The 26,879-nt window shown below is 49.6% G+C and overlaps 1 protein-coding gene across 1 annotated transcript in view; it reads left to right on the top strand.

Annotated features, from left to right (window-relative positions):
* The window catches only part of LOC119971593 (low choriolytic enzyme-like), a 137,318-nt gene that overhangs the window by 23,031 nt on the left and 87,408 nt on the right, over positions 1-26,879 (top strand). Inside the window, exons 3-4 of the mRNA XM_038807372.1 lie at positions 3,167-3,263; positions 3,342-3,369. Of these exons, the coding sequence (XP_038663300.1) occupies positions 3,204-3,263; positions 3,342-3,369 (88 nt within the window). The 5' untranslated portion in view covers positions 3,167-3,203. The remainder of the gene's footprint in view (positions 1-3,166; positions 3,264-3,341; positions 3,370-26,879) is intronic.

Here is a 26,879-nt window from a genome sequence, read left to right as displayed (position 1 = left end):
TGCGGAAGGGGGTAGAGGTGAATGAGGTCTTCAAGGACTTTTACGGGGAACTGAACCGGTCGGAGCCAACGGGGGAGAGGAGGGGAATGGAGAGGTTCCTTGACAGGCTTTCTTTCCTGAAGGTGCAGGAGGAGAAGGTGGAGGGGCTGGGTGCGCCGATTGAGCTGGAGGAGCTAGTTAAGGGGATCGGGCAGATGCAGTCAGGGAAGGCACCGGGGCCGGATGGGTTCCCGGTGGAATTTTATAAAACGTTTGTGGACCTAGTGGGCCCCTTGCTGGTGTGGACACTCAACGAAGCGTGGGAAGGGGGGACTTTGCCCCCGACGATGTCGCGGGCGCTGATCTCGTTAATTTTAAAGAAGGACAAGAACCCCAGCAGTGTGGTTCATACAGGCCCATATCTCTCCTCAACGTGGATGCTAAGGTCCTGACAAAAATCCTGGCCACCAGGATAGAGGACTGTGTGCCAGGGGTTGTGCACGAGGACCAGACAGGTTTCGTGAAGGGAAGGCAGCTGAACACGAATGTGCGGAGATTGTTGAATGTCATAATGATGCTGGCGATTGAGGGGGAGGCAGAGATAGTGGTGGCGCTGGATGCGGAGAAGGCCTTTGATAGAGTGGAGTGGGGGTACCTGTGGGAGGTGTTGGGGAGGTTTAGATTTGGTGAAGGGTTCATTAGATGGGTAAGGCTGCTATATGAGGCCCAATGGCGTGCGTGGCCACGAATAGGAGGAGGTCGGAGTACTTCCGGCTTTACCGAGGGACCAGGCAGGGTTGCCCCCTGTCCCCCTTGTTGTTTGCACTGGCAATCGAGCTGCTGGCGATGGCGTTGAGAGATTCAGAGAGGTGGAGAGGCTTGGTGCGAGGTGGAGAGGAACATAGGGTGTCGTTGTATGCCGACGACCTGTTACTGTATGTGGCGGACCCGGTGGGAGGGATGCCAGGAGTGATGGAGTTGCTAGCCGAGTTTGGGACCTTTTCAGGTTATAAATTAAACTTAGGCAAGAGCGAGGTGTTTGTAGTGCACCCTGGAAACCAGGAGGAAGGAATTGGTAGGCTCCCGCTTAGGCGGGCAGGGGAGAGCTTTAGGTACCTGGGGGTGCAGGTGGCCAGGGACTGGGGGACTCTTCACAAGCATAACTTCACCAGACTGGTAGATCAGATGGAGGAGGAGTTCAGGAGGTGGGACATGCTGCCATTGTCGTTGGTGGGGAGGGTACAGTCCGTCAAAATGACGGTGCTTCCGAGATTCTTGTTCCTTTTTCAGTGCCTGCCCATATTTATCCCCAGGGCCTTCTTTAGGAGAGTGACCAGCAGTATTCTGAGCTTTGTGTGGGCACATGGGACTCCGAGAGTGAATAGGGTGTTCCTGGAGCGAGGAAGGGATAGAGGCGGGCTGGCGCTGCCCAACCTTCTGGGGTACTATTGGGCAGCCAATGTGTCAATGGTGCATAAATGGGTGATGGAGGGGGGAGGGGCGGCGTGGAAAAGAATGGAGATGGCGTCATGTAGAGGTACGAGCCTGGGTGCCATGGTAACGGCACCGTTGCCGCTCTCCCCTAAGAGGTTTACCACGAGCCCGGTGGTGGCGGCGACCCTAAGAATCTGGGGACAGTGGAGACGGCATCGGGGGGAAACAGGGGGCTCGGTGGAGGCTCCACTGGGTGGCAACCATCGGTTCATCCCGGGGAACACGGATGGGGGATTCAGGGGGTGGCAAAGGGCGGGCATCAGCAAATTGAGGGACCTGTTTATTGGCGGGAGGTTTGCGGGCCTTGGGGAACTGGAAGATAAATTTGGCCTTCCCCAAGGGAACATGTTCAGATACCTGCAGGTAAAGGCGTTTGCTAGGCGACAGGTAGAGGGATTCCCTTTGCTGCCCTCGCAGGGGACGATGGACAGAGTGCTTTCGGGGGTGTGGGTAGGAGAGGGGAAGGTGTCTGACATCTATAAGGTAATGCAGGAGGTGGAGGAGTCGTCAGTGGAGGAGCTGAAGGCTAAATGGGAGGAGGAACTCGGGGAGCAGATAGAGGACGGGACTTGGGCGGAGGCCTTGGAGAGAGTCAACTCTTCCTCCTCGTGTGCGAGGCTTAGTCTCATCCAATTTAAGGTGCTGCACTGGGCCCACATGTCCGGGACTAGGATGAGTAGGTTCTTTGGGGGTAAGGACAGGTGCACCAGATGTTCGGGGAGTCCAGCGAACCACGCCCATATGTTCTGGGCATGCCCAGCACTGGAAGAATTCTGGAAGGGGGTGGCGGGGACGGTGTCGAGGGTGGTTGGATCCAGGATCAAACCAGGGTGGGGACTCGCGATTTTTGGAGTTGCGGTAGAGCCGGGAGTGCAGGAGGCGAAAGAGGCCGGTGTCCTGGCCTTTGCGTCCCTAGTAGCCCGTCGAAGGATTCTGTTACAATGGAAGAATGCAAGGCCCCCAAGCGTGGAGACCTGGATCAGTGACATGGCGGGATTTATAAAATTGGAAAAGGTCAAATTTGCCCTGAGAGGATCAATACAAGGGTTCTATAAACAATGGCAGCGTTTTCTGGACTTTCTGGCTCAGAGATAGGTAACTTGGTCAACAGCAGCAGCAACCCGGGGTGGGGGGGGGGGGGGGGGTGTGTGTGCATTATTGTAGTGTTTATTCTTTAACTTTATAGTGTGTTAATTTGCATTGTTAAAATGCTGGGCTGTTCATGGGGATGGGGCGAATGTATATGATTGTTAATATTATTGTTATTTTCGGTATTTTACTAAGGTGCGTCAATGTTGTATAAAATCGAAATTTTTCAATAAAAATTATTTTAAAAAAAAGAGTTTGTTGATCTAAGTAATTGTTTCAAGTCTTTGTGTTTTTTGATACTTCCAAGAGTCTGGATGATTGACACTTTACTAGCTTTCAGTGCAGACCATTTTTCCACAGGATAAATTCATATTTTTTTGCAGTTTTTGTTCACACATTCCATTGATGTAGATGGTGGGGAATTCAGTAGTGATATGCCATTGAATGTCAATGGAGATACTTAAATTCTCTCCTGTTGGAGGTGGTTATTACATGACACATGTGGCACAAATGTTATCTGCCACTCTTTAGCACAAGCCATAATGGTATCCAGACCTTGCTGCATTTCAATGACATTTAACTAACTCTTTTTCATTATGTTCAGGTACAGCGGGAGGTTCACATAGCACTAAGAACAAAGAATGGACTTTACCATTGCAGTGCTCTTGATCTTAACTTTGACTCGCACCCATTTAACATTGGTAAGAGACAAACAAGATAAAATATATTTTTACTAATCTGTTTGCTTACCCTTGTAACACATTTTTCTTTTCCTGCAGGTGGACAATATGAATTTAACCATACAAGGTTTGTATTTTTCATCTATTATCAGCTTTGAATGTATGTAGGAATTGAAGTAGTACAAATTGAAGTGTTTTAGGCTCCTGGAGAGCTGGATCACAAGTCAACTGCCTTACAGATAGGAAATGTTCTTTGCCTAAATCAGGCTGTGTAGTCTCCAAGAATTGGCACAATATTAGCAAACCTATTGGGAGAAGCTTGGGGTTGGGGTTTGTGTGCAAAGTGGAAAATACTCTTTTGAAGTTGGATTTGCTTTTTGTTTGGGAACAAAAAGCAGTACTGGCTTATCCTTGATCTAGGAGTGCTTGATCATCATGCGGAGTAACAAAAATGCGCAAAGCCCCAATCAGTACTCATACCTCCTCACTTAAAGAAATAATAAAAAAAGTCTCAGTTATCCAAGCTTCGAATACATCAAGATACTGCTAATTTGGGAGGAGGAGGGAGAGAAATGTCTTGGCGCAGCATCTCCTTTAAAAAGAAAATACATGCTTATGTCTATTGATAATCAGTTCCTTTTTATCATAAATGCCAGGCCTAGTTCAGGATGACCATTCTTAATTTTCACTGGAAACTGAGGACCTAGCTTTTCATACAGTCAGCACCTTCTGCTGGCATTAACTGACGAGTGCAGAGAGAATTGTATACTCACTGCCAGCTGGATCAATACAAGTTTATTATACCTTTAAAAAAAATGTTTGGAGTCCCCAACTATTGTTTTTCCCAATTAAGGGGCAATTTAACGTGGTCAATCCACCTTGAGTTGTTGCAGCTGCTCTCTGTCTCTGTTGCTGAGAGTGCTGCTTCCAGTGCTGGTTGTTCCTGAATTGCCTGCAGGAAGAAGAGAGGAAGGAAGGAGGGGGAGAGAGGAAGGAGAGAAGGAAAGAAGGAGGGAAGGAACAACAAGAGGAAGGTGGCTGCAAAAACAAAATGGGAGTAAAGCCCCTTTGGACTGTTTGTTTGCTGAGGGCTGAGGGCCCGGCCCTGCTCAGTGTCTCCCAACTGTTAGGCCTTCCTCATTCCATCTGGCCTTCCTCATTCCATCTGGTGAGCTTGTTCTGGGACGGGGATATCGAGTGGGTGCTGGGCCCCTCCTGGGGAGGAAATCAGTTCGGTTGGGTGGTCGTTTTGGGGTGAGGGCACAGACTGCATTTTGCTGAGTCCTACGTGGGCCTAAGATTTATTCAAACCAGTGTCACGTATCTTAGTGTGATGACCTAGGGTGGGAGGAAGGGCTGTGTTTTTGCTGGACCCCTTTCTGGTCTGAAGATCCCCAATCCTCCCACCCTCCAGCATCACCCGGAGTCTCTCACCTTGGGCACCATTCCATCAACGGTACCCCACCCTTCTGTGTTGCTCACCTCTCCCCACTGTAGTCAGTGCAGCACGGTAGCATTGTAGGGCAGCACGGTAGTATTGTGGTTAGCACAATTGCTTCACAACTCCAGGGTCCCAGGTTCGATTCGCAGCTTAGGTCACTGTCTGTGCGGAGTCTTCACAGTCTCCCCGTGTGATTCCCCTGGGTGCTCCGTTTTCCTCCCACGGTCCAAAGATGTGCAAGTTAGGTGGATTGGCCATGCTAAATTGCCCTTAGTGACCAAAATTGCCCTTAGTGTTGGGTGGGGTTGCTGGGTTGTGGGGATGGGGTGGGGGTGTGGACCTTGGGTGGGGTGCTCTTTCCGGGGGCCGGTGCAGACTCAATGGGCCAAATGGCCTCCTTCTGCACTGTAAATTCTATGATTCTATTCCTTGTTCTCTCTTCCTTTCCTTGCCTCACTTCCCCATCTTCCTAGCGGGAGAGTATGTCATTCCACTTCGCTCTTCCCCTAATATCCCCCCTTCCCACTGCCTATTTCGTCAATTAAATTCTAACGCAACAAAGCCCACATTGGAATGGGTGTGGCACTTGCCCTGATGGCCACTCCACCTACGGCAGTGGCAGGGCCGATCAGAGCTACGTATGCAGGGGTGGTGGCTCTTTGGCCTCCACTGCTCACGCAGCCCCGCCACCTTTCCGGTTGCTGACTCGAAAGCTGGGCGTAAAGTGCTACACTCACCCCACTGTTACCATGGAGGTGTGCGTTTGTGCGATGGCCGGGGTGATCAGACCCTCGGCCATTATGGCAGCCTCTCAAATGTACGGGAAAGTCATGTTCTTCCTTGGGGCTGAGAGGGCCGTTCACCTTGTCCTTTAAAAGGGGCTCGAGGTGGTCAGGATCTATGTGATGGTGGACCCTCTTGAGGCCACTGCCGAGAGGGTTTTTTTGTCCACTGTCCCGCCCTACCTCCCTATGGAGCTCCTCCTCCAACTACTGGGGGAGGTTTGTTCCGAGGTAGCACCGCTTCCTCTCTGCCTGAAGGACGCCCCCCTCAGGCACATTTACCCATTCCGGCGCCAGGCTTTCACCCGCATTCCTTGTGATCAGCCTGGTTGGGGGTCTCTTTTTCTCATCCCCCTGCCGATCAAGTAGCCCCTCCTGGGCCAGCCTCCAGCCCGTGGCCTGCCCTCGGATGTCCACCGTTATCAACCCCCTTCTTACTGAAATCCAAAAGTCCCCCCCCCACCCCCCACTCCCACCCACACACACACACAACCACAATATCAACCCCCATCAACACACTAATCATCTGCTCACCCCCCACTGAGCTTCCGCGAACTAGCCCTCCCAGCTAGCCTGGCAAACCCGCCATGGCGCCTAGCATCCGAACCCCCACTGATCCCCCCCCCCTTCCGCTCGAGTGCGACCTTGGTGCAAACAACTATCAACAATCAAAGACAGAGAAAAAAAACAACAGAATAATAGCCCTCAGAGAAAAAACATAACTCAATGCACTTGCCCACGAACCTCTCCCATCCCCCCAAAACAGCGCATCCCCCTGCTGGGGATAACGTTACAACCATAATCTTTGCACAAAAACAAAACACAAGGGGGGAAAAACAACAAAAAAGGGAGAAAACCCCCTAACCCAACCTCACCAACAGGCAAGGGGGGGGTCTGGGGGAACCAACCTCCCCAAACACCACCTCCAAAGTTCAATGTCCTCCCACTCCTGCCAGTCCATTGTCTCTCACAAGCTCCGTTGCTTCCTCTGGTGTCCCAAAGCAATACTCCCGACCATTGTAGGTCACTCAGAAGCAGGACGAGTACAGCATCCAGAACTTCACCCCCTTCTTAAAGAGGGAGGCTTCACTCTCCTCTTGGCCAGCTCCGCACCGAGGTCCTGGTACACACTGAGGTTGTTGCCCTCCCAGGTACATTGTCTGCCTGGCCCACCTCAAATCTGTTCTTTAACAAGGAACCGGTTAAACCACACCACCATCGCCATCATGGCTCGTTACCCTGCGGCTTCCTCATCAGCGCCCTATGTGCCCGATCCACCTCCTGGGGCCGTTCGAAGACCTCCTCCACCAGCAACATCTCCAGCATTTTGGCTATATACAAGCCAGCGTCCGCTCCCTTATTGCCCTCCGGTAACCCCACAATCCTCAGGTTTTGTCTCCGGGAGCGGTTTTCCAGGTCTTCCACCTTCTCCTGAAGCCGCTTCTGAGTATCTCGCAACATCCTATCTCGCCTGCCAACAAAGCAAACTGCTCCTCATGCTGCCCCACAGTCTCCTTCACCTTCTGGATCGCCTGGCTTTGAGTCTCTGACCTCAGTTCCACGCGGTCGAATCCCGCCTTAAGCGGGTCCACTGTCTTTGCCAGGTCCTCCAGAGATTCCATTCTGTGCTGGGTGAACTGCTCATTCAAGAAGTCCATCAGCTGCTCCATAGACCTTTGAGAAGGTCGGGCCGATCCCTTGCCTTCTGCCGTCATTCGTTGTGTCACAAGAAAAGGTTTTTGCTCCAACAACTACTTTTGTCTAAAGTCACTTCTGGTCTACGAATCCATCCACTGGTGAAATAAACTCTTCCTCCACCACTCCTGAACCTTTTTCCATCAAAACATCCGCCGTTAGGGCAGCACCGTGGCAAAGTGGTTAGCATTGCAGCCTACGGTGCTGAGGACCTGGGTTTGAATCCCGGCCCTGGGTCACTGTCTGTGAGGTGTTTGCACATTCTCCCTGTGTCTGCGTGGGTTTCGCCCCACAACCCGAAGATGTGCAGGTTAGGTTGATTGGCCACGTTAAATTGCCCCTTAATTGGAAAAAATATTTGGGTACTCTAAATTTGAAAGAAAAACATCCGCCGTTAATTGGGGAAAAGGCCCACAAACACCATCACAAGCGGGAGCTGCCGAATGTGTGACCACTCACACCATGCTTCAAGGCCCAGTGTTAGCCATTCTCCTCTTCTGCCATCATGTATTTCGGCTCAATGTTGGCAATTGTTCCACTCGGCAAGAGAAATTAGGAGCAGGAGTGGGCCATTCAACCTCTTGAGCTTGCTCCGCCAGTCAAGTAGATCATGGCTGATCACAACCCCACATTCCTGCCTATCCCTGATAACCTTTCACTGCTTTGTTTATCAAGAATCAACTCTGCCTTAAAAATATTCAGAGACTCAGCACTGCCTTTTCAGAAAGAGAATTCCAAAAATGAGCATCTCTGAAATACTCCTTGTCTGTCTTGAATGAGTGACACCGGGGCTGGATTCTACGATTCTGAGACTAAGTGCTGACGCCGCGCGTGGAAACGGTGGCCTTTTCTGACTGGACAAATGACGCAAAAAGGCCACAGATCCCCTGTCTGGTGGGGGGATAGCGGGCACGGAGCGTAGAGCACCCGGGTCTACCTGCCAATATGCCGGAGAATTGCCGGGTCTGTGGCCATGCGCACGGTGGCGGCCTGCAGCGACTGCGCTGTGCAACATGGCGCCGGCCGCACGTGGACCCGGTCTGCCAAAGAGTACCCCACTTTCGCCAGGCTCGCCACCCCTGGACCACCCCCACCAGTATCCCAGCCCCAGTCAATGTGCCCCCTGATGGAACCATCAATTCAGCAAACACCTGTAGTTGGATCTGAACAGAGGCTTCAATACACTTACAACAGAGCCAGCCTATTCGTCGTTGAACTCCAGATGACTGGCAGGCTGCCTCTAAGGCACTGATCTTCATACATCTGTCCCAAGCGGAGGAGTCCTGGGCATAGCCAAGGGAGGAGCCCATTACAAACTCTCGCGTACTCCCAGAGCGACTCCCCTGGTGGTCAGATAGTGCAACTGCACTTACAATGGTGGATAGTGAACATATATACACGGAGTTATATTGGCAACTATATACAGCATTGATCTTACAACGGGTAGATAACGAACATGTATACATGGAGTGATATTGGCAACTATATATAGTGTGAATCACATTCACCACATTCACCCCCTGTTAAAAAAATCAAGTCCGGCGGGGGTCATGGCTCAAAGAGTCAGTCTGTCCGGTGGACGAATTGTCCGTTTTGATCTGCGGAGCACCGGGGTTGCAGCCTCTTGCGGTGGCTGGGCGGGCGTCGAGGTCTGGGGTACGGTTGCCGGCTCCGGGGCGAGTCTTGTCCGAGCCTCATTCACCTCCTGGTTGAATGGAGACTGGGGGCGCGGGGGGCGGGCTGATGCTGGCGCTCGGGACTGGTGGGGTGAACTCGCAGAATCGGGGGCGCAAGGGGGCAGCCACATAGGGAACGGGGAAAGGAACTTGGATAGTGCAACTGCACTTGCAATGGTGGATAGTGAACATATATACACGGAGTTATATTGGCAACTATATACAGCATTGATCTTACAACGGGTTGATAACTAACATATATACAGGAGTGATATTGGCAACTATATATAGTGTGAACCACATTCACCACACCCCCCTGCCCACGGATCGGCTCTCCCCCGACTGGCGGGACTGGATTCGATCCGCAGCCACCACGCTGACTTCCCAACAAAAAAAATAGCATGAGAGACCCATGCCGTCGGGACATCGGCCTGTCGGGGTGGAGCATTGGGGGGAGGGCCTCGGGTAACATCCTGAGGCCATCCATATGGCATGGGGCATACTCCTCAAGTACGCAATTTTGGAGGGAGCGGAACATAGCGAAAGCTGCGCCGCCCCCAATTACGGTACCAACGTGGAATTTCCAGCCGATCGCCGAACACGATTTCAGCGTCGGAGACCGGAGAAACCCGCCCCTTAATTTTAAACAACTCCCCAGTTCTCTATTCTCCCACAAGAGAAAAGAATCTCTCTAGATGCGGGGAAGGCGTTTGATAGGGTGGAGCGGGGCTATTTGTTCAAAGTTTGGGGGAAGTTTGGTTTTGGGCATAAATTTATTTCTTGGACCCGGCTCTTATGATGATAATCTTTATTAGTGTCGCAAGTAAGCTTACATTGACACTGCAATCGATAGGGCAGCACGGTGGTGCAGTGGGTTAGCCCAGTTTTTGTAATTTTGAGAGGATAAACCAGAGTCGTTGGCGTAGAGTGAATCTTAGGAACCAGTCTTGGAGAAAGTCAGTTCGATTGGCTAACTGGCTACCGATGGGTTGACGAGGGACAGTTTTTTGTCTGACAAGTGAAGTGATTGGTTCCATGGGTGGCATGATGATGCAGTAGTTAGCACTGTTGCCTCACGGCGCCGGGTCGTAGGTTCGATCCTGGCTCTGGGCCACTGTCCGTGTGGAGTTTGCGTGGGTTTCGTCCCCACAACCCAAAGATTTGCAGGCTAGGTGGATTGGCCATGCTAAATTGCCCCTTAATTGGAAAAAATGGATTAGGTACTCTAAATTTATAAAAAAACATACTGCAATCAAGTTACTGTGAAAATCCCCTAGTCGCCACATTCCGGCGCCTGTTCGGGTACTCAGAGGGAGAATTCAGAATGACCAATACACCTAACAAGCACGCCTGTCAGGACTTGTGGGAGGAAACCAGAGCACCAGGAGGAAACCCACGCAGAAACTGGAAGAACATGTAGACATCGCACAGTCAGTGACCCAAGCTGGGAATCAAACCAGAGTCCCTGGCGCTGTGAAGCAACTGTGCTAAACACTGTGCGACAATGCGGCTCTTGTATAGGGCCCACACCACGAGCGTCCATGCAAACGCGTTAAATTCTAAATGTTTCCAAATGATTAGAGGCATGAGACAGGGATGTCCACTGACCCCGCTATTGTTTGCCTTGGCAATTGAGTGCCTGGCCATTGTATTGAGGTCATCCACGAAGTGGAGGGGAAGAGGGAGAGGCGCATAGGATATCGTTATATGCAGACGATCTGTTGCTATATGCGACAGACCCACTCTACAGTACAGAGGGGATACTAAAGCTGCTGGAGAGGTTTGGCTCCTTCTTGGTATACAAACGGGACCTGGTGTCATGTGAGAGTACCTTTAAGAAATGGGTGTTTATAAATGGGTGTGTATATAAATATCTGTAGTGAGAGTACCTTTTAGAAATGGGTGTTTCCTACTGCAGTGATGTCAGAGTGGGTGGAGCTGGGCTGTCTGTCAGCTTTTTACTTTTGTTTTAGGCTGTTGGCTGCAGGGTATGTTTTACTTTCGTTTTCAGAGCTGGATAGCTACAGTCACAGCCAGAAGGTGTATGAATCTCTCTCTAATCTAAAGACTAAATCGATCCTGTTGATTTAAAACTAATAACAGTCGTGACTTTAACCTGATGTGTTTCTGGTAAAAGGTGTTTTAAGTCTTATGGATGTTAAAAGGAAGGCTTAAAGGATTACTTAGTGTTGTATTCTTTGGGGGTTGTATTTGAATTAATGGTTGCTAAGATGTTCTCTGTATGTTTTAAAAAAGGTTAACTTGAGTTCATAGAATAAACATTGTTTTTCTTTTAAAAAATACTTCTCCATTTCTGCTGTACCACTCCTGTAGAGTGGGCCGTATGCTCCACATACCGCAATCTATTAAAACTTGTGGGTCAGTTGAACTCCGTGATACACTTTGGGGTTTTCTAAACCCTGGCCCATAACAAATTGGGGGCTTGAGGAGGATAAAAGTCTATCTATTGGATTGGCTTAGTGAACTTAAAGACAGTGAGGGGTGAGCATATTGTGGTTGCTTTTCAGGTATGGTATTCTAGTTTCAGTAGGGAGTGTGTTGTGGACAATGGCTCTTTCAGAGGCTCTGAAGTATTTGGGGGTGGAGACGGTCACATGCAGTACCTTACGACTAAAAGCAGACTGTTAGATTTGGCAAAAACATTACAGTTAACATTACCTGACAAAATGAGAAAAGTTGAGGTAATTATGGCGGTGGCTAAGCATTTAAAATTGCCTGAGATACAGTTTGACTACAGTTTGACAGAGTTGGGATAACCTCCCGCTGACTTTGGCAGCGAGGGTTCAGTTGGTCAAAATTAATATCCTCCCAAGAAATTTATTTTTGTATCAATGCCTTCCAGTTTTCCTTTTGAAATCTTTCTTTTGTGGGAGTCAATCAGATGATCTCATCTTTTGTTTGAGCGGGCTGGACCCCATGGGCTGTATGGACGTTTTACCAAGGGTTAGGCAGTCAGTGGGCCTAGCATTGTCCAACTAGTTATATTAATATTGGGTGGCGAACATTGAAAAGGTGCGAAGCTGGTAAAGAGGGACAGGGTCCATGTGGGGGGAGAGGAATGAATGTAAAGCCACCAGTTTGAGAGCATTGGTCACGGCTTCCCTTCTGTCTTCCCCAATGAAATGGACTGCCAGTCCAGTGGTGGTGGCTACCTTGAAGATATGGGGCAGGATTCTCCCATGATGCGCCGTTTGGGAGAATCACCATTCCCGCCGGATTTTCGAGCGACGCCGGTCCAACGCCAGTCTCCCAACGGGCGAGAACGGAATAATTGAGTTTGGCGCCGCGCCGCCCAGTGAATCGCCCGAGGGGCTAAGTTTGGCGATTCTCCGGGCCCCCCCCCGTATTCAGTTTTCAGAGTGGGGGTGGGGGTGGGTGAGGGGTGGGTGGTGGAGGGTGGGTGGGGGCGCAGCCATCTCTCCTGTGTCGGAGCCTGTACACAGATCACGCACATAATGTGACGCAGCGCCGGGCTTCGCGCACTGACAATGCCGCTCTGGCACCACGCCCACCGCGTTTCTTGCGGCGGTGCTGCTGGCCCCTTTTCGGGGCCTGAATTGATGCTGCAAACGGCCCGTTCGCGCCGTCGTGAAACGTGACGGGGTTCACGACGGCACGGACACTGTCGCTGACGCGGCATCAGAGAATCCCGCCCATGGGGTCAGTTTAGACGGCACTGAGTGCCATGTCGATGCTCTCCCTAATTTGTGGAACTATCATTTTGCACTGGCAGTTTTGGATTTGTCCTTTGGGGCTTGTGAGGGAGGAGTGGCAAGAGCAGTTTGGTGACTTGTTTTCAGGTTGTAAGTTCACGAGTTTTGAGGAGTGGCTGGAGAAGTATAAGCTTCTTTGAGCTAATAGTTTCAGTCCTACCAGGTGCAAAACTTTGTGCGCAAGGGGGTTGCTTCCTCCCCCCCCCCCCCATTCTTGGTGATGGGCAGACCTCTCTCGGTGGTTGATGTAGGGGAGGGTGTCAGAGATCTGTAGTCGGCTGGTTTTGAACGAGCAGGTGCTGGTGGACGAGATAAAAAGGTAGTGGGAGGAGGAGTTGAGACAGGCGTTTGAGGGAGGGGTCTGGAGTGTGACTCTATATAAAGTCAACTCTACCTCCCTGTGGGCTAGGCTCAGCCTGATGTAATTCAAGACGGTGCATAGGGCACAGTTGACTGAGGCACGAATGTGTGGGTTTTTCATGGACGTAGAGAATAGGTGCAAGCAGTGCTCAAGGGGCCCGGCACATAATACACATTTTCTGGTCCTGCACTGAGCTTGTGAGTTTCTGGGTTTCCTTCTTCAGCACCATGTTTCGAATTCTTGTGTTTGTTTGCTGGCTATTTTTGGGATCTCAGATTTACTGAAGCTGTAGGCGGGGTGAAGTTGGATGCTCTTGCCATCGCTTCCTTAATAGCCTGAATGCGGGTTCTGTTTGGTGGAAGCCAAACTTTAGCTGGAAGCTGGATTCACCGTAGGGTAGCAGAGAGCTCCGGGATATCTTTCACAAGGCTCAGGAGCTATTCAGTCAGTGCACTGTGTTTGAAGAAAGAAAAATCATCAGTGACATCACAGGAAAGCAGTAAGCTGCTTGGTGGGTGAGTAACTGCTATTAGAGACTGTGTCCAAATATCTGTAACTTAAATAACTGAAAAAGATAATAGTTAGGGTACCCAAGCTTGGAGGATAAACGATAAGTGAATCTGAAAGCAGAACCAGGAAATACAAAGAGCTGATTCAGTGAGTATATTTATATATTCGAGAATAACAAGGAGCAGAGAAGAATGGCCCTAGTTAATATTGGTTTACACTAGTTAATATTATTTGACATTCAAATGATAAATGATAAATTTTATTTAAAGGGTAAGACATGTTGGCGGAGCTCCGACCCGTGGTCTGCTCTTCTTGCTCCATGTGGAAGACCAGGCAGGTTTCCAGTTCCCATGTGTGCAGGAAGTGTCTCTTGCTGCAGCTCCACGAAGCGCGATTTTCAGAGCTGGAGAGGAGGCTGGGGACACTATGGAGCATTTGCGAGGCTGAGTGTTTCATGGATAGCATGTATAGACAGGTGGTCTCACCACAGGATCAGACTCCAGAGGCAGGCAGGGAATGGATCACTACCAGGCAGAGCAAGAGAGCTAGGGAGGCAAGCAGTGCACAAATCTCCTGTGGCCATTATCCTAGTGTGGTAAACCATTGTTGCACCTATATTAGGTGATGTATGGTAGGACCTGTACTACAGGTACGACGGTAGTCCCTGCCTGCTGGCTCTGCCCAGTAGGCGGAGTATAAATATGTGTGTCCTCCGTGCAGCAGCCATTTCGCCAGCTGCTGTGGGAGGCCACACATCTTAGAGCAATAAAGCCTCAGTTGTATTCAACTCCCGTCTTTGTGCAATTGATTGTGCATCACCTACAAAACAGATATATCGCTCTGGATACTATTGAGGGGAATGACCCCTCCGGGGAAAGCAACAAAAAACAAATTTGTGGCACCAAGGTTGATTCTGCTGCAGAAGGAAGGAATAAAATGTGTGGGAATGCAATAGTCATAGGGGATTCAATTGTAAGGGGAATAGATGGGCGTTTCTGTGGCCGTGAGAGGGACTCCAGGACGGTGTGTTGCCTCTCTGGTGCTAGGGTCAAGGAGGTCTTGCAGCGGTTACAGAACATTCTGGAGGGCGAGGGTGAACAGCCAGTATTTTTGGTATACATTGGTATAGATGACATCAATAAAAAAAGGAATGAGATCCTGAAAGCAGCATATCGGGAGTTAGGAAGAATGTTGAGTCGTCGGACCTCAAAGGTAGTGATCTCAGGATTACTACCAGTGCCACATGTTAGTCAGAGTAGAAATAGCAGAATATATCCGATGAATACGTGCCTGAAGAGGTGGTGTGAGGGGAAGGGTTTCAGATACCTGAAACATTGGAACCGGTTCTGGTGTAGGTGGGACCTATAAAAACTGGACAGGTTACCCCTGGGCAGGACCAGGACTGATTCTATGACACGGGGAGAATGTGCAAACTCCGCACAGACAGTCACCTGGGGCTGGGATCAAACTGGGTCCTTGGTGCTGTGAAGCAGCAGTTCTAACCATCGTGCTGCCCTCTATGCATGCAAGTCTTCAGCCCCACCCACTTTGCCCCATTAACGTGGCATGATTAAACGACCTTATGGAGCTTCTGCACTTGGAAAAAAAATCAACTATGTAATGAGAGGGTCAGCTGAAAGGTTCTACCTGAAGTGGCAGCAGTTTATTACCTATTTCAGGGAGTTGGTCACTGTCAGATGCGGTGGGTTATAGGGAGATTGGTTGATGTTTCCTTTGGGTTGAGGTGGGTGTAAAAAGGCTGAAATATTGTTAACTTTTTTAAGTTTATAAATGTAAAGATGCTATATTGAAAACTTTGTTAATAAAAAAAATATTTTTTAGTATTCAGAGATATAACAATCATGCCTTCAATCTTTCATCCAAGTTATTTGTATGATGCTACGATCCTGCTTGGTGTTACTATTGGACGGGACGTTCCCAGAATGGAATCCTGACTCAAATTAACTTTTACTTTTTTTTAGAAAACTTGGATGAACAGAGTCACGGGTATGCTAATATCAGTAATGTACAGGCTAGGCTTGCATCCTCTGATGTTTAGAACAATAAGTGGAACTTGATTGAAACATATAACATCCTGAGGGGTCTTGGCAGGGTAGATGTAAAGGGGATATTTCTTCTTGTTAGTGAATCCACAACTGTTTTAAAAATAAGGGGTTGCCATTTAAGACCGAGATCAGAAGATATTTTTTGTCCCAGGGTACTGAGTCTTTGGAACGCCTTTCCTCAAGGCAGTGGAAGCAGAGTTTTTGAATCTTTTCAAGGCAGAGGTAGCTAGATTCTTGGTCAGCAAGTGGGTGAAAGTTACCAGGAAAAAGCAGGAAGTTACAGTCAAACTAGCCATGATCCTATTGAATGGTGGAGAAGGCTTGAAGGGCCATGTGGCCTACATCTGCTCCTAATTTGTATGTCTGCTTTGTCAGTTTGTGTATAATCCTTTGAATGCTGTCTTAAAGGTGTTAATGATGCAGATTGAGTTGTGGCAATTGTTCCTGGTTTTTCTGGTAGGAAAGCAGTAAATGTATTGATGTGAGCCACATGGTGGCAGATCGGACTGGTGATGCAGAAATGTTTAATATTAAGTATTTACAATATGTATGTCCCCCCTTATGACTCCACTCTATTCTACACCCGTGCCAACTTAAGTACCATCTATCATTCTACTCTTTTGTAGCTTTTTGTTTCTTCGACATGTCATCCCAGACAGCACATCATAAGTGGAGGCAGCCTGCTGCTTTTCTCACTTTTTGCCATGTGATGACTTGACTGGCGTCCTCTGGAAGGCCTCTGTCTGGACGATGTGTCAGCCTGTTTTGCCTGCTGCCCATGAGATGCGCCAGTGTCTCATGGGGGGGGGGGGGGGGGGGGTTCAGAAGCGATGAGGTGTTTCAGCTCCACCCCTGCAGAAGATGCCTGCATGGGCCCCATCACTTCCTCCTTACTCGAGGTGCTCACTGGCCCCCGTGCTACTACATAGGATGGAGGACAGGCCGGAGTGAGAATGATTTGTTCCTGGAAAATAGAACAAATAGTGGTTGGAAATCATCACAATTCTGCAAATTCTTTGACATCAGTGGAAGGATACTGTTTTACTATTTTTATGTGGCCTGTGTGTGCTTGAGGAGCCTCCAGCATGAGATAGCTACCCAGAGTTGGAGCCCAAAGCCCATCCATGAGACCCCTCTGCTTTGTATCCAATTGAAACAAACTGATAGAGATATTCTTGGGGAAAGCAATCTTCATTATCAAGTGTCCAGGCAGCTTCCTCAGATCAGAAAAAATGGGAGCATGGCAGGCCATTCGGCCCCTCGGGTCTGTGCTACTATTCAGTTAGAACATAGAACTGTACAGCACAGTACAGGCCCTTCAGCCCACGATGTTATGCCAGACTAGTCTGAAACTAAGATCAAATCAACCTACTCCCAATCATTCTAGTGCACTCCATATGCCTATCCAATAACTGCTTGAAAGTTCCTAAAGTGTCCGACTCCACTACCATAGCTGGGAGTGCGTTCCACGCCCCAACCACTTTCTGAGTAAAGAACCTACCTCTGACATCCCTCCTATGTCTTCCACCATGAACCTTATAGTTAACAGCTACATCCACCCAAGGAAAAAGTCGCTGAACGTCCACTCTATCTATCCCTCTTATCATCTTATGCACCTCAATTAAGTCACCTCTCAACCTCCTTCGCTCCAATAAGAAAAGCCCTAGCTCCCTCAACCTTTCCTCATAAGACCTGTCCTCCAATCCAGGCAGCATCCTGGTAAATCTCCTTTGCACCCTTTCCAATGCTAGATCATGACTAATCTGATTATGGCTTTAAAGTCAATTTCCTGCTGTCCCAAATAACCCTTGACTCACTTGTATAAAAAATATATGTTCCATACAACCTTGAATATACATAGAACATAGAACAGTACAGCACAGAACAGGCCCTTCGGCCTTCGATGTTGTGCCGAGCAATGATCACCCTACTCAAACCCACGTATCCACCCTATACCCGTAACCCAACAACTTCCCCTCTTAACCTTACTATTAGGACACTACGGGCAATTTAGCCTGGCCAATCCACCTAACCCGCACATCTTTGGACTGTGGGAGGAAACCGGAGCACCCGGAGGAAACCCACGCACACACGGGGAGGACGTGCAGACTCCGCACAGACAGTGACCCAGCCGGGAATCGAACCTGGGACCCTGGAGCTGTGAAGCATTTATGCTAACCACCATGCTACCGTGCTGCCCCTAATATATTCAATGATCCAGTGTACACTGCTCACTGGGAAAGAGAATTCTAAAGATTAGCATGGGTCTGAAAGATGAAATTGCACCTCATTTCAGTTTTAAATAGAAAGCTCACATGAAAGGAAACTCTCTCTCAGCTCCGATCCTGTCAAGCCCCCTCAGAATATTTATGTTTCAATAAAATTACCTCTTGTTCGGGGGGAACTACGTGATGCAGGCACAGGAGTAGCTGCTTTTCCACAGGCTTTGGCGGCACTTAGTTATAAATCAGTAATTTATCCTGATTGCCCGGCACACATCTGCCTAATCCTTGAGCTAATAATTGATATTACGACTCTGGAAGATTTCTGGATGAGTACCGGTAAGAATATGCTGAAAAATATTAAGAAATCCATCGATTAAGAGCACAGGCAGATTCAGCAAGATGGAGATGCCCTTTCAATTATGGTTACCTGATCACATGAGGTGTCTCGACTCCACGCTCTCCGAGGCACCCTTGGATGTGGTAAAAATGTTGACCGCCGACTTGGGGCTGCAGAAGGACGTGGACAGACTAGGAGAGTGTGTAAAGAAATAGCAGATGGAATACAATGTGGAAAAGTGAGGTTGTGCACTTTGGTCGGAAGAATTGAGGCATGGACTATTTTCTAAATGGGAAAAGACTTTGGAAATCAGAAGCACAAAGAGACATTGGAGTGCGAGTTCAAGATTCTCCTAAGGTTAACGTGGAGGTTGAGTAAGCAGTTAGGAAGGCAAATGCAATGTTTGCATTCATGTCGAGAGGGCGAGAATTCAATGACAGGGATGTACTTCCAAGGCTGTATAGGATCTGGTCAGATCCCATTTGGAGTATTGTGTGCAGTTTTGGGCCCCACATCTCAGGAAGGGTGTGCTGTCTTGGAAAGGGTCCAGAGGAGGTTCACAAGAATGATTCCTGTAATGAAGAGCTTGTCAGATGAGTATCGGTTGAGAACTCTGGGTCTGTACTTGTTGGAAGGGTTGGAGTTTAGATGGATGAGGGGGTATCTTATTGAAAATTGCAGGTTATTGAGAGGCGTAGATTGACTGGTCATGGAGAAGTTGTTTCCACTAGAAGGGAAAACTAGAACCCGAGGGCACAGCCTCAGACTGAAGGGACGATCCTTTAAAACAGAGATAAAGAGGTGGTGAACCTGGAACTCTTTGCTGCAGTAGGCTGTGGAGGCCAAATCTTTGAGATAAATAGATAGGTTCTTGATTAATAAGGGGATCAGGGGTTATGAGGAGAATGGGGATATCAGCCATGATTGAATGGCAGAGCAGACTCATAGGACCTCCTGTGTCTTGTGGTCATATTATATGAATTATTGATCCCAGGCTCGGCATGCTGACTCAAAATCTATGGGCTCATGAGGTTGAGCTGCAGAATACCAATAAAATACTTGATAATAAGGAAGGGAATCTTGAACTTTGAACATGTTGCTTCCTCGGCGGAAGCTCGAATTCAATCCTTGGAGAACCAGCTGGGTAGCACGGCAGAAATCCGAGAGGATTTAAGGTCAGGGAAAGAATATCCGAGTCATCGGTCCAGCTGAGGGAGTAGAGGGTAAGATTCCTGTTAAGTTCTTTGAGAACGGGCTGCCACGTTTTCTTGAACTCAATGTTGAATGCTGTATCCTGCCATTGAGGCCAAGGGATAATCATCATCCCAGGTCCATAATTATTTGCTTCCACAATTTTAAAGATAGGGACCTGGCTCCATGAGGGATTATGGATTTCGTCATCTTTCCCTATCATGGTTTTGTTTGTCTGAATTTATTGTCTTTTGTCCAGTTAAAAGAAGATGCTAATAAATGAGCAATGCATTAAATGTTGTTACCATTCCAGACCAGACCCCAACAGTGGTTAGGATATTGGGCCAAAACCCCAATATTTGGTTTATTTTCAGACTGTACGGAAAGAATGATTCGCTCCAGAAGTGATTGCATGAAAAACTAAGGCTTTGGTATTTCTGAAACAAGACTTTATTAGGAATACAATATTAAACTTTTAACTTCGCATCTGTAAAGAACAGCTTACAATAACCTTTAACATAACAATATAATTTCCTGTTGAACAATATGAAAAGAAACATATAGCTCTTAACCCATTTTAAAATTAGCAGGGCATTTATCAAAAATCTTTTCCAGGAATCCATTTTTATTTTGGGACTCACGCCGGCCGACATTAGCGACCCACCATTTTCTCTTACCTTTAATGCGAGGGGTGAACTTCTTGGCCCTCACGATCTCACTCTAATCAGGTTCATAGGAGGAGAGGTTATGCGCACATCGGGTGCAGGATTCAGCCCGTTTGTTTGTGTTGTCTTCATCTTTGTGATGATGGAAAATCCAACCTCGCAGATGTAGGTCGTTGTGAAGGGCAAAAGCAACACAATGCTTGTTTTACTCAGCTCCGGACACTCCTCGGTGACGCTACTCCAGAATGTTGACAGCCTCATTGACTTGTCCCATTTGTTTAATGTGCTGTCAAAGCCGAGGTGCAGAAGTTCAGTTTTTTCATTCGGAGTCATCTGCAAGATAACAACTGATTCTGGGTCTCAAACTCAAAGGGGTTTTCACTCGCCTCTTTCCCAAAATCTTAAACTTCTCCTCTGAAAAGTAGCGACCAAAATTGTTGATCAACGCAGCCAAATGCAACTGACTTGTCAGTCCATTTAAGTTTCCTTACAAATGCTGTTTTCCTTGATGTGTCATAGCAGTGTGGGGAACATGTAGTAATTTTGGCTTTGCACTCGCAATTGCCAAAGTTTCAATGACTTTTGGAAAGCTGTGATTTCTTCACAGTGCCAAAAACAATCATCATCCTTCCCTTGCAATTTGAGGTTCCGTTCATTCAGAATTGAAAAGATGCCTGCAAGGTAAGACATAGTGAGCATCCAAGTTTCATCAGCAACAAATCAGCCAGCGAGGGCAATTTCTCAATAAGGAAAGTGTGGATTTCTTGCCTCAGTTCGTAAACTCTGGCTGTCAAGGGGTCAGGTGCTACTCACTGTACTTCTGTGTGGAACAATAAATGTGTGTGCTCAGCCCCCATATCGGAACACAGAGTCTCAAAACGTCTGGTTTTGAGTGCACTGCGCTTAATGAAATTCACAACTTTCAAAATTCCTTTCAACACCACTTCAAGATCAGATGGAATCCCTTTCTATGCCAGTGCCTCACAGTGAATAAAACAACGATTCCAAACAATGTCCTGACCAGCACCCTTCCTTTATTATAACTCTGCTGTTTTCCCAGTCATGTTGGCTGCTCCATCGCATGTGATTCCTCTGCAACGAACCCAGTCAAGCCCGCACTTTCTTTTTGTTTAATAGACAATTTTATTGAGGTATTTTTGGCATATAAAACAATGACATTGTATAGTACTGCACAAAAGAAAAAGCAAATAATGCATAGTGCAAACCACGACTCAATTCTCGCAAGGACCTACCACCCCCTCCCTTCCCCGCCCCTGCTGACGATTAATTCTCCGCAAAGAAGTCAATGAATGCCTGCCACCTCTGGGCGAACCCTAATAGTGAACCTCTCAAGGCGAACTTAACCTTTTCTCGACCGAGAAAGCTCGCCAAGTCTGAAAACCATGCTTCAGTCTTCGGGGGCTTTGAGTCTCTCCATGCCAACAGTATTCATCACCGGGCTACCAGGGAAGCAAAGGCCAAGATGTCGGCCTCCTTCTCCCCCTGGACTCCCGGGTCCTCCAACACCCCAAAGATTGCCACCTCGACTCATTACCACCCCAGTTTTCAAAACCCGGGACATGATGTCCGTGAATCCCTGCCAGTACCCCCTGAGTCTCGGGCACGACCAGAACATGTGCACGTGATTAGCCAGCCCACCGACGCATCTGGCACACTTGTCCTCCAGCTCGAAGAATTTACTCATCCGGGCCACTGTCCTGTGGGCCCGATGCACGACCTTAAACTGGATCAGACTGAGCCTGGCGCATGTTGCGGTCGTGTTTACTCTGCCAGAGCTTCTGCCCAAATACTGTCCTCTATCACCCCCCCCCCCCCCACTCCCCCCTCCCGAGCTCCTCCCCCCGCAGATTGGGGTCCACACCGATGCTCTCACTTCCCCAATATGCCTCCTCCACTGGCCCCAGATCCACAGACCCACCATCACTATAGGGCTGGTGGAGTACCGCGCCGGCGGGAGCGGCAGAGGCGCCTTATCCAGGGCTGCCAAACTGGTGGCCCTGCATGAAGCAGCCTCCATCCGCTCCCAAACCGACCCCGTACCCACCATCTATTTCCTTATCGTCACTATGTTGGCCGCCCAGTAGTAATTGCTAAAGTTTGGCAACGGCAGTCCCCCCTTCCCACTGTTCCTTTCGAGCATCACCTTCCTCACCCTCGGGGATTTCTTCGCCCAGACGCATCCCAGGACAATTTTATTCAGCCTCTTAAAGAAGGACCTCGGGATGAAAATAGGGAGACATTGAAATATGAACAAGAATCTCGGGAGAATTGTTATCTTAACAGTCTGCACCCTCACCGCTAGTGACAGCGGGAGCGCATCCCAACTCCGAACTGCCTCCCTCACTCGTTCCACCAATCGGGGCAAGTTGAGCTTATGCAACCTTCCCCAGTCCCGTCCACCTGTATCCCAAGGATCTAAAGCTTTCTCCTACCAGTCTGAACGAAAACCCCTTCAGCCTACTCTCCTGCCTCCTCGCCGGAATTACAAACAGCTCGCTCTTAGCCATGTTCAATTTATACCGGCCAAATTACCTCAGGATTTCCATGATCCCGCCCATCCCCACCATTGGGTCCGATCCGTATAACAGTAGGTCATCCGCGTATAACAAGACTTTATGTTCCACCCCCCCCCCCCCCCCCCCCCCCCCCCGGGCTCGGACCAGCCCTTTCCAGTCCCTTGAAGCTCTCAGAGCAATTGCCAGCGGCTCTATGGCCAGCGCGAACAGCAGTGGGGAGAGAGGGCAACCCTGTCTTGTCCCGTGGTGCAGTCTGAAATAATCTGATGCCATCCTGATCGTCCTTACACTAGCCTCTGGGGCCTGATATAACAGCCAAACCCAGCCAATGAACTCCTCCCCGAACCCAAACCTTCCCAGCACCTCCCACAGATAGTCCCACTCAACCTGGTCAAAAGCCTTTTTTGCATCCGTAGCTACCACTATCTCTGCATCTCTGTTCTCCGGGGGCATCATAATCACATTAAGCAGCCTTCTTAGATTGGCTGCTAGTTGCCTACCCTTTATGAACACAGTTTGGTCCTCCGCAATTACGTCAGGTACACAGTCCTCAATTCTAGTCGCCAAGATCTTGGCCAGTAACTTAGCGCCTGTAAGACCCACAAGCCTCCGGGTCTGTATCTCGTTTCAGAATAAGCAAATAGTGGCCTGCAGCATCGTCGGGGGTAGGACCCCTCTGTGTTGCCCTCGTTAAAAACCCTGACCAATACCGGCCCCACTATCTCGGCAAACTTTTTGTAAAACTCCACCAGATATCATCCGGCCCCGGGGCCTTACCCGACTGCATGACCTTCAGGCCCCCAATACCTCTTCGACCTACCAGGGCCCCAGTCCGTCTACCAATCCTCTACCCACTCTTGGAAGGTCTGTCCGTCCAGGAATCGCCTCATCCACTCCGGTCCCCTGGGGGGTTCCGAAGTGTACAGCTTACTATAAAAGCCCCTAAACACATTGTTCAGCCCTGGCCGGTCCCCCACCAGATTTACCTCCCCATCTGCTATCCTTCCTATCTCCCTCTCTGGTCTCGGGGACTCCGCGTAGCTCCTGTCCGTCCGTAAAATTTCCTGAACCAGTTGATCCGTTTCTGTCCTGTCCCTATGAGCCCGGATTGCGATCAGCTCCCCACTCACCACTGCCTTCAGTGCCTCCCAGAGCACTGTTGCTGAGACTTCTCCGGTGTCATTTACCTGCAGGTAATTCTGCATGCATTTCCTGGGTCTCTCACACATCGCTTCGTCCGCAAGCAATCCAACTTCCAACCTCCATTGTGGGTGCTGAAAGCTATCCTTACAAATCTGTAGATTTACCCAGTGCGGAGCATGGCCCGATATGGTAATTGCCGAATATTCTGCCCCCACCATCTCAGCCAACAAGTCCCTACTCATGACAAAGAAATCAATTCAGGAATACACCTTATGGACTTTGGAGTAGTACGAAAACGCCCTCGCCCTCCCTCCACGGATCAGCTCCCCCCATTTCCTCCATGAACCCTCTCAGTTCCTTTGCCGTCGCTGGCAACCTGACCGTTTTTGAAGACGACCGATCCAGGCTCGGTTCCAGGACTGTGTTAAAGTCCCCACCAGTGATCAGTTTGCGTGAGTCCCAGTCAGGGATCTTAACTAGCAACCTCCTGATAAAACCCACATCGTTCCAGTTAGGGGCATACACACTGACCAAGACTAGTCTCACCCCTTCGAGCTTACCCCTAACCATAACAAATCTGCCGCCCCCATCCGCAAAAGTACCCTCCACCTCAAATTGAACCCTTTTATTAATCAGGATCGCAACCCCCCTCGTCTTAGTGTCGAGCCCCGAATGAAAGACCTGACTAACCCAGCCCTTCCTTAACCTAACCTGGTCTGCCACTTTCAGGTGCGTCTCCTGCAGCATGACTACATCTGCCTTCACCTTTAGAACCCGCAAATGCGGGAACACACGCGCCCTCGTCATTGGCCTGTTTAGCCCTCTAACATTCCAGGTGATCAGCCTGGTTGGGGGGGGGGCACTTCGCCGCCCCCCCCCCCCCCCCCCCCCCCCCTTTGTCGATCAGCCATCCCCTTTCCTTGGCCAGCCCCAGCGCGCTTCCTCTTGCCCGCCTCCTGGCTGGCTCCACCCCCCCATGACCTCCTCACTGTTGCCATGTTCAGTTTCCATCCTCGTCAGCAAATCAGCTCCCCCCCCCCCCCCCCCAGTAACACCATCCTACCACCCGTCCCCTGCTCTAGTCTAACTATATGAACCCCCCCACCACCACCACCACCACCACCACCACCTGGCTTCCGTTGACTAGCCCACCCAGCTAGCCTGGTGGCTCCCAGCTTCGATGCCAGCATGTCTCTCACCCATTGTTCCCTGGCTCCCCTCCCCCCAGCCCATCCATAACCACTTCCCCAAACCAGCCCTGATCAAACACATACTCCATACAAGTCAAAGACATCCCCTACAATAGTGCAATTTAAATCAAACAGATAGAGATAAGAAGTACCAGGCCCTTCCCCTCCACACACAGAAAAAGATTGCAAAAAAATTCCCCCGAAACCCCCATCATAACCACACCTTTTTCTTTTTTTATTTTCTCCCTACCAAACCTCCAACCAAATAAGAAACCCAAAAAGGAAACATTCAGGGAAACCACGGAAAAGAACAAGAAAAACACAACGCAATCAAAACACATCAACCTAAAAAGGTCAAAATAATGAAAAGAAAGGGTCCAAACTTGCAAGCATCTCTCAAAGCAAGAGAGAAAGAAAATAGACTTAAAAGTTCTACCAAGAGTCCTCAGCTCAGAGCCAGCCCTTGCTTCTCAACAAAGTCCATTGCCTTCTCTGGTTCCTCGAAACAGTGGTGCTGACTCTTATACGTGACCCACAGTCGCGCCGGAAAAAGAAGTCCGAATTTCGCCTTGTTCTTATACAAAATCTCCTTCACCTGCCTGTAGCCTCCCCTCCTCCTGGCCACCTCAGTGCTCAGGTCTTGGTAAACACCCAGGGTACTATAGTCCCAGGTACAGCTTCGTGTGCTCTTGGCCCATTACAGAACCCGCTCCTTGCCAAGGTACCTGTAGAACCGGACCACCATCGCTTGTGCAGGACCCCCTCATCGCGGCTGCCTCACCTGCACTCTGTGTGCCCTATCCACCACTGGCGGGCAAGGGAACACCTCGTTCCCCAGCAGCTTCTGAAACATACCCTCAACATACGTGGCAGCATCCAGCCCCTCAGCCCCCTTCGGGAGGCCAACAATTCTTATATTCTGCCGGCGGGATCTGGTGTCCAGGTCCTCCAGTCTTTCCAGGAACATTTTTTGCTGATCCCTCAACCTCCGAATCTCCACGTCCGCCACCATTTGAAAGTCGGCCTGCTCCTCCACCGTCTTCTCCAGCTTCTGGAGCTTCTCAGCCTGATCATCCAGCCTTTTTTCCAATAGGTCCATCGATTTCTCGAGTGGCTCCAAATTATCACGCTTCATAGCTAAAAAGCCGTTCTGCATGGCCTGTAGCTGCTCCATTGTAGGCTGAGCTGTCGGCGCCTTGCTCTGGACACTGGCGATATTGGTCTCTCTCACAGCTTCCACCGTGCCCTTGTTCGACCACTTCTTCTGCTGTTTACGTCCCTCCGTCTTCTTAAGTCCTTACAACTCTGTATGGGTTCAGTGCCTGAGTACTATTGCTTTCCAGTTCTGCGCTCAAAAGCGCAAAAAAGTTAGGGGAAAAGACCCAAAAGTCCGACCGAAACGGGAGCCACCAAACGTGCGACCTACTCCCTCCTAGTTGCCACCGGAAGTCTCCAAGCCCGCACTTTCTAACCACAAAACTATTCAATGCTTCAAAAATCTCTGCGCCATTTGTGTGGGTTAATAAAGTCAGGTAGCATAGCAAATCCTCAACAAATTCCTTGTGCCAAACATACCTATCGTAAACTAGCAAGGTTGCAAAATCTGGGCCGGGATTCGCCAAAATTCCGGCTAAGTGTTGATGCAGGCATAAACATCGGAGTGTTTCAAGCCGGCGTCAATGGGTCTCTTGGCCCAGTAATTCAGGGGGCCAGCACGGTGCTGGAGAGCTGCACGTAGCTCCGGCGCCGATATGCGGCAGTGCATTGCCGGCGCGGGTCCACGCATGCGCACGGCGGCTGTTTCCGCGGCGGTGCATGTATGTGGTGCCGTTTCCGCAACTGCACCGTGCAACATGGCGTAGCGACACAGCGGCCCAGTGCGGAAGAAGGTAGGCCCCTCCCGGATCACACGTGCCCACCAATCGGTAGTCCCCGATTGTGGGCCTGGCCCTCGTGGAGGACCCCCCCCCCCCCCGGGAGTCTGATCCCCCTGCCCCCCACGAGGACGGCCAGCGCGGCTGCATGACGAGCTCCTGCTGGGTGGAACCAGGTTGGAAACATGCTGGCTGGTTCTCGGGCAGTCG

This window comes from Scyliorhinus canicula, chromosome 9, assembly GCF_902713615.1.
Source record: "Scyliorhinus canicula chromosome 9, sScyCan1.1, whole genome shotgun sequence".
In the NCBI taxonomy this organism is placed as follows: domain Eukaryota; kingdom Metazoa; phylum Chordata; class Chondrichthyes; order Carcharhiniformes; family Scyliorhinidae; genus Scyliorhinus; species Scyliorhinus canicula.
The sequence above is the reverse complement of the archived record's forward strand: the minus strand, read 5'-3'. Positions and strand labels throughout refer to the sequence as shown.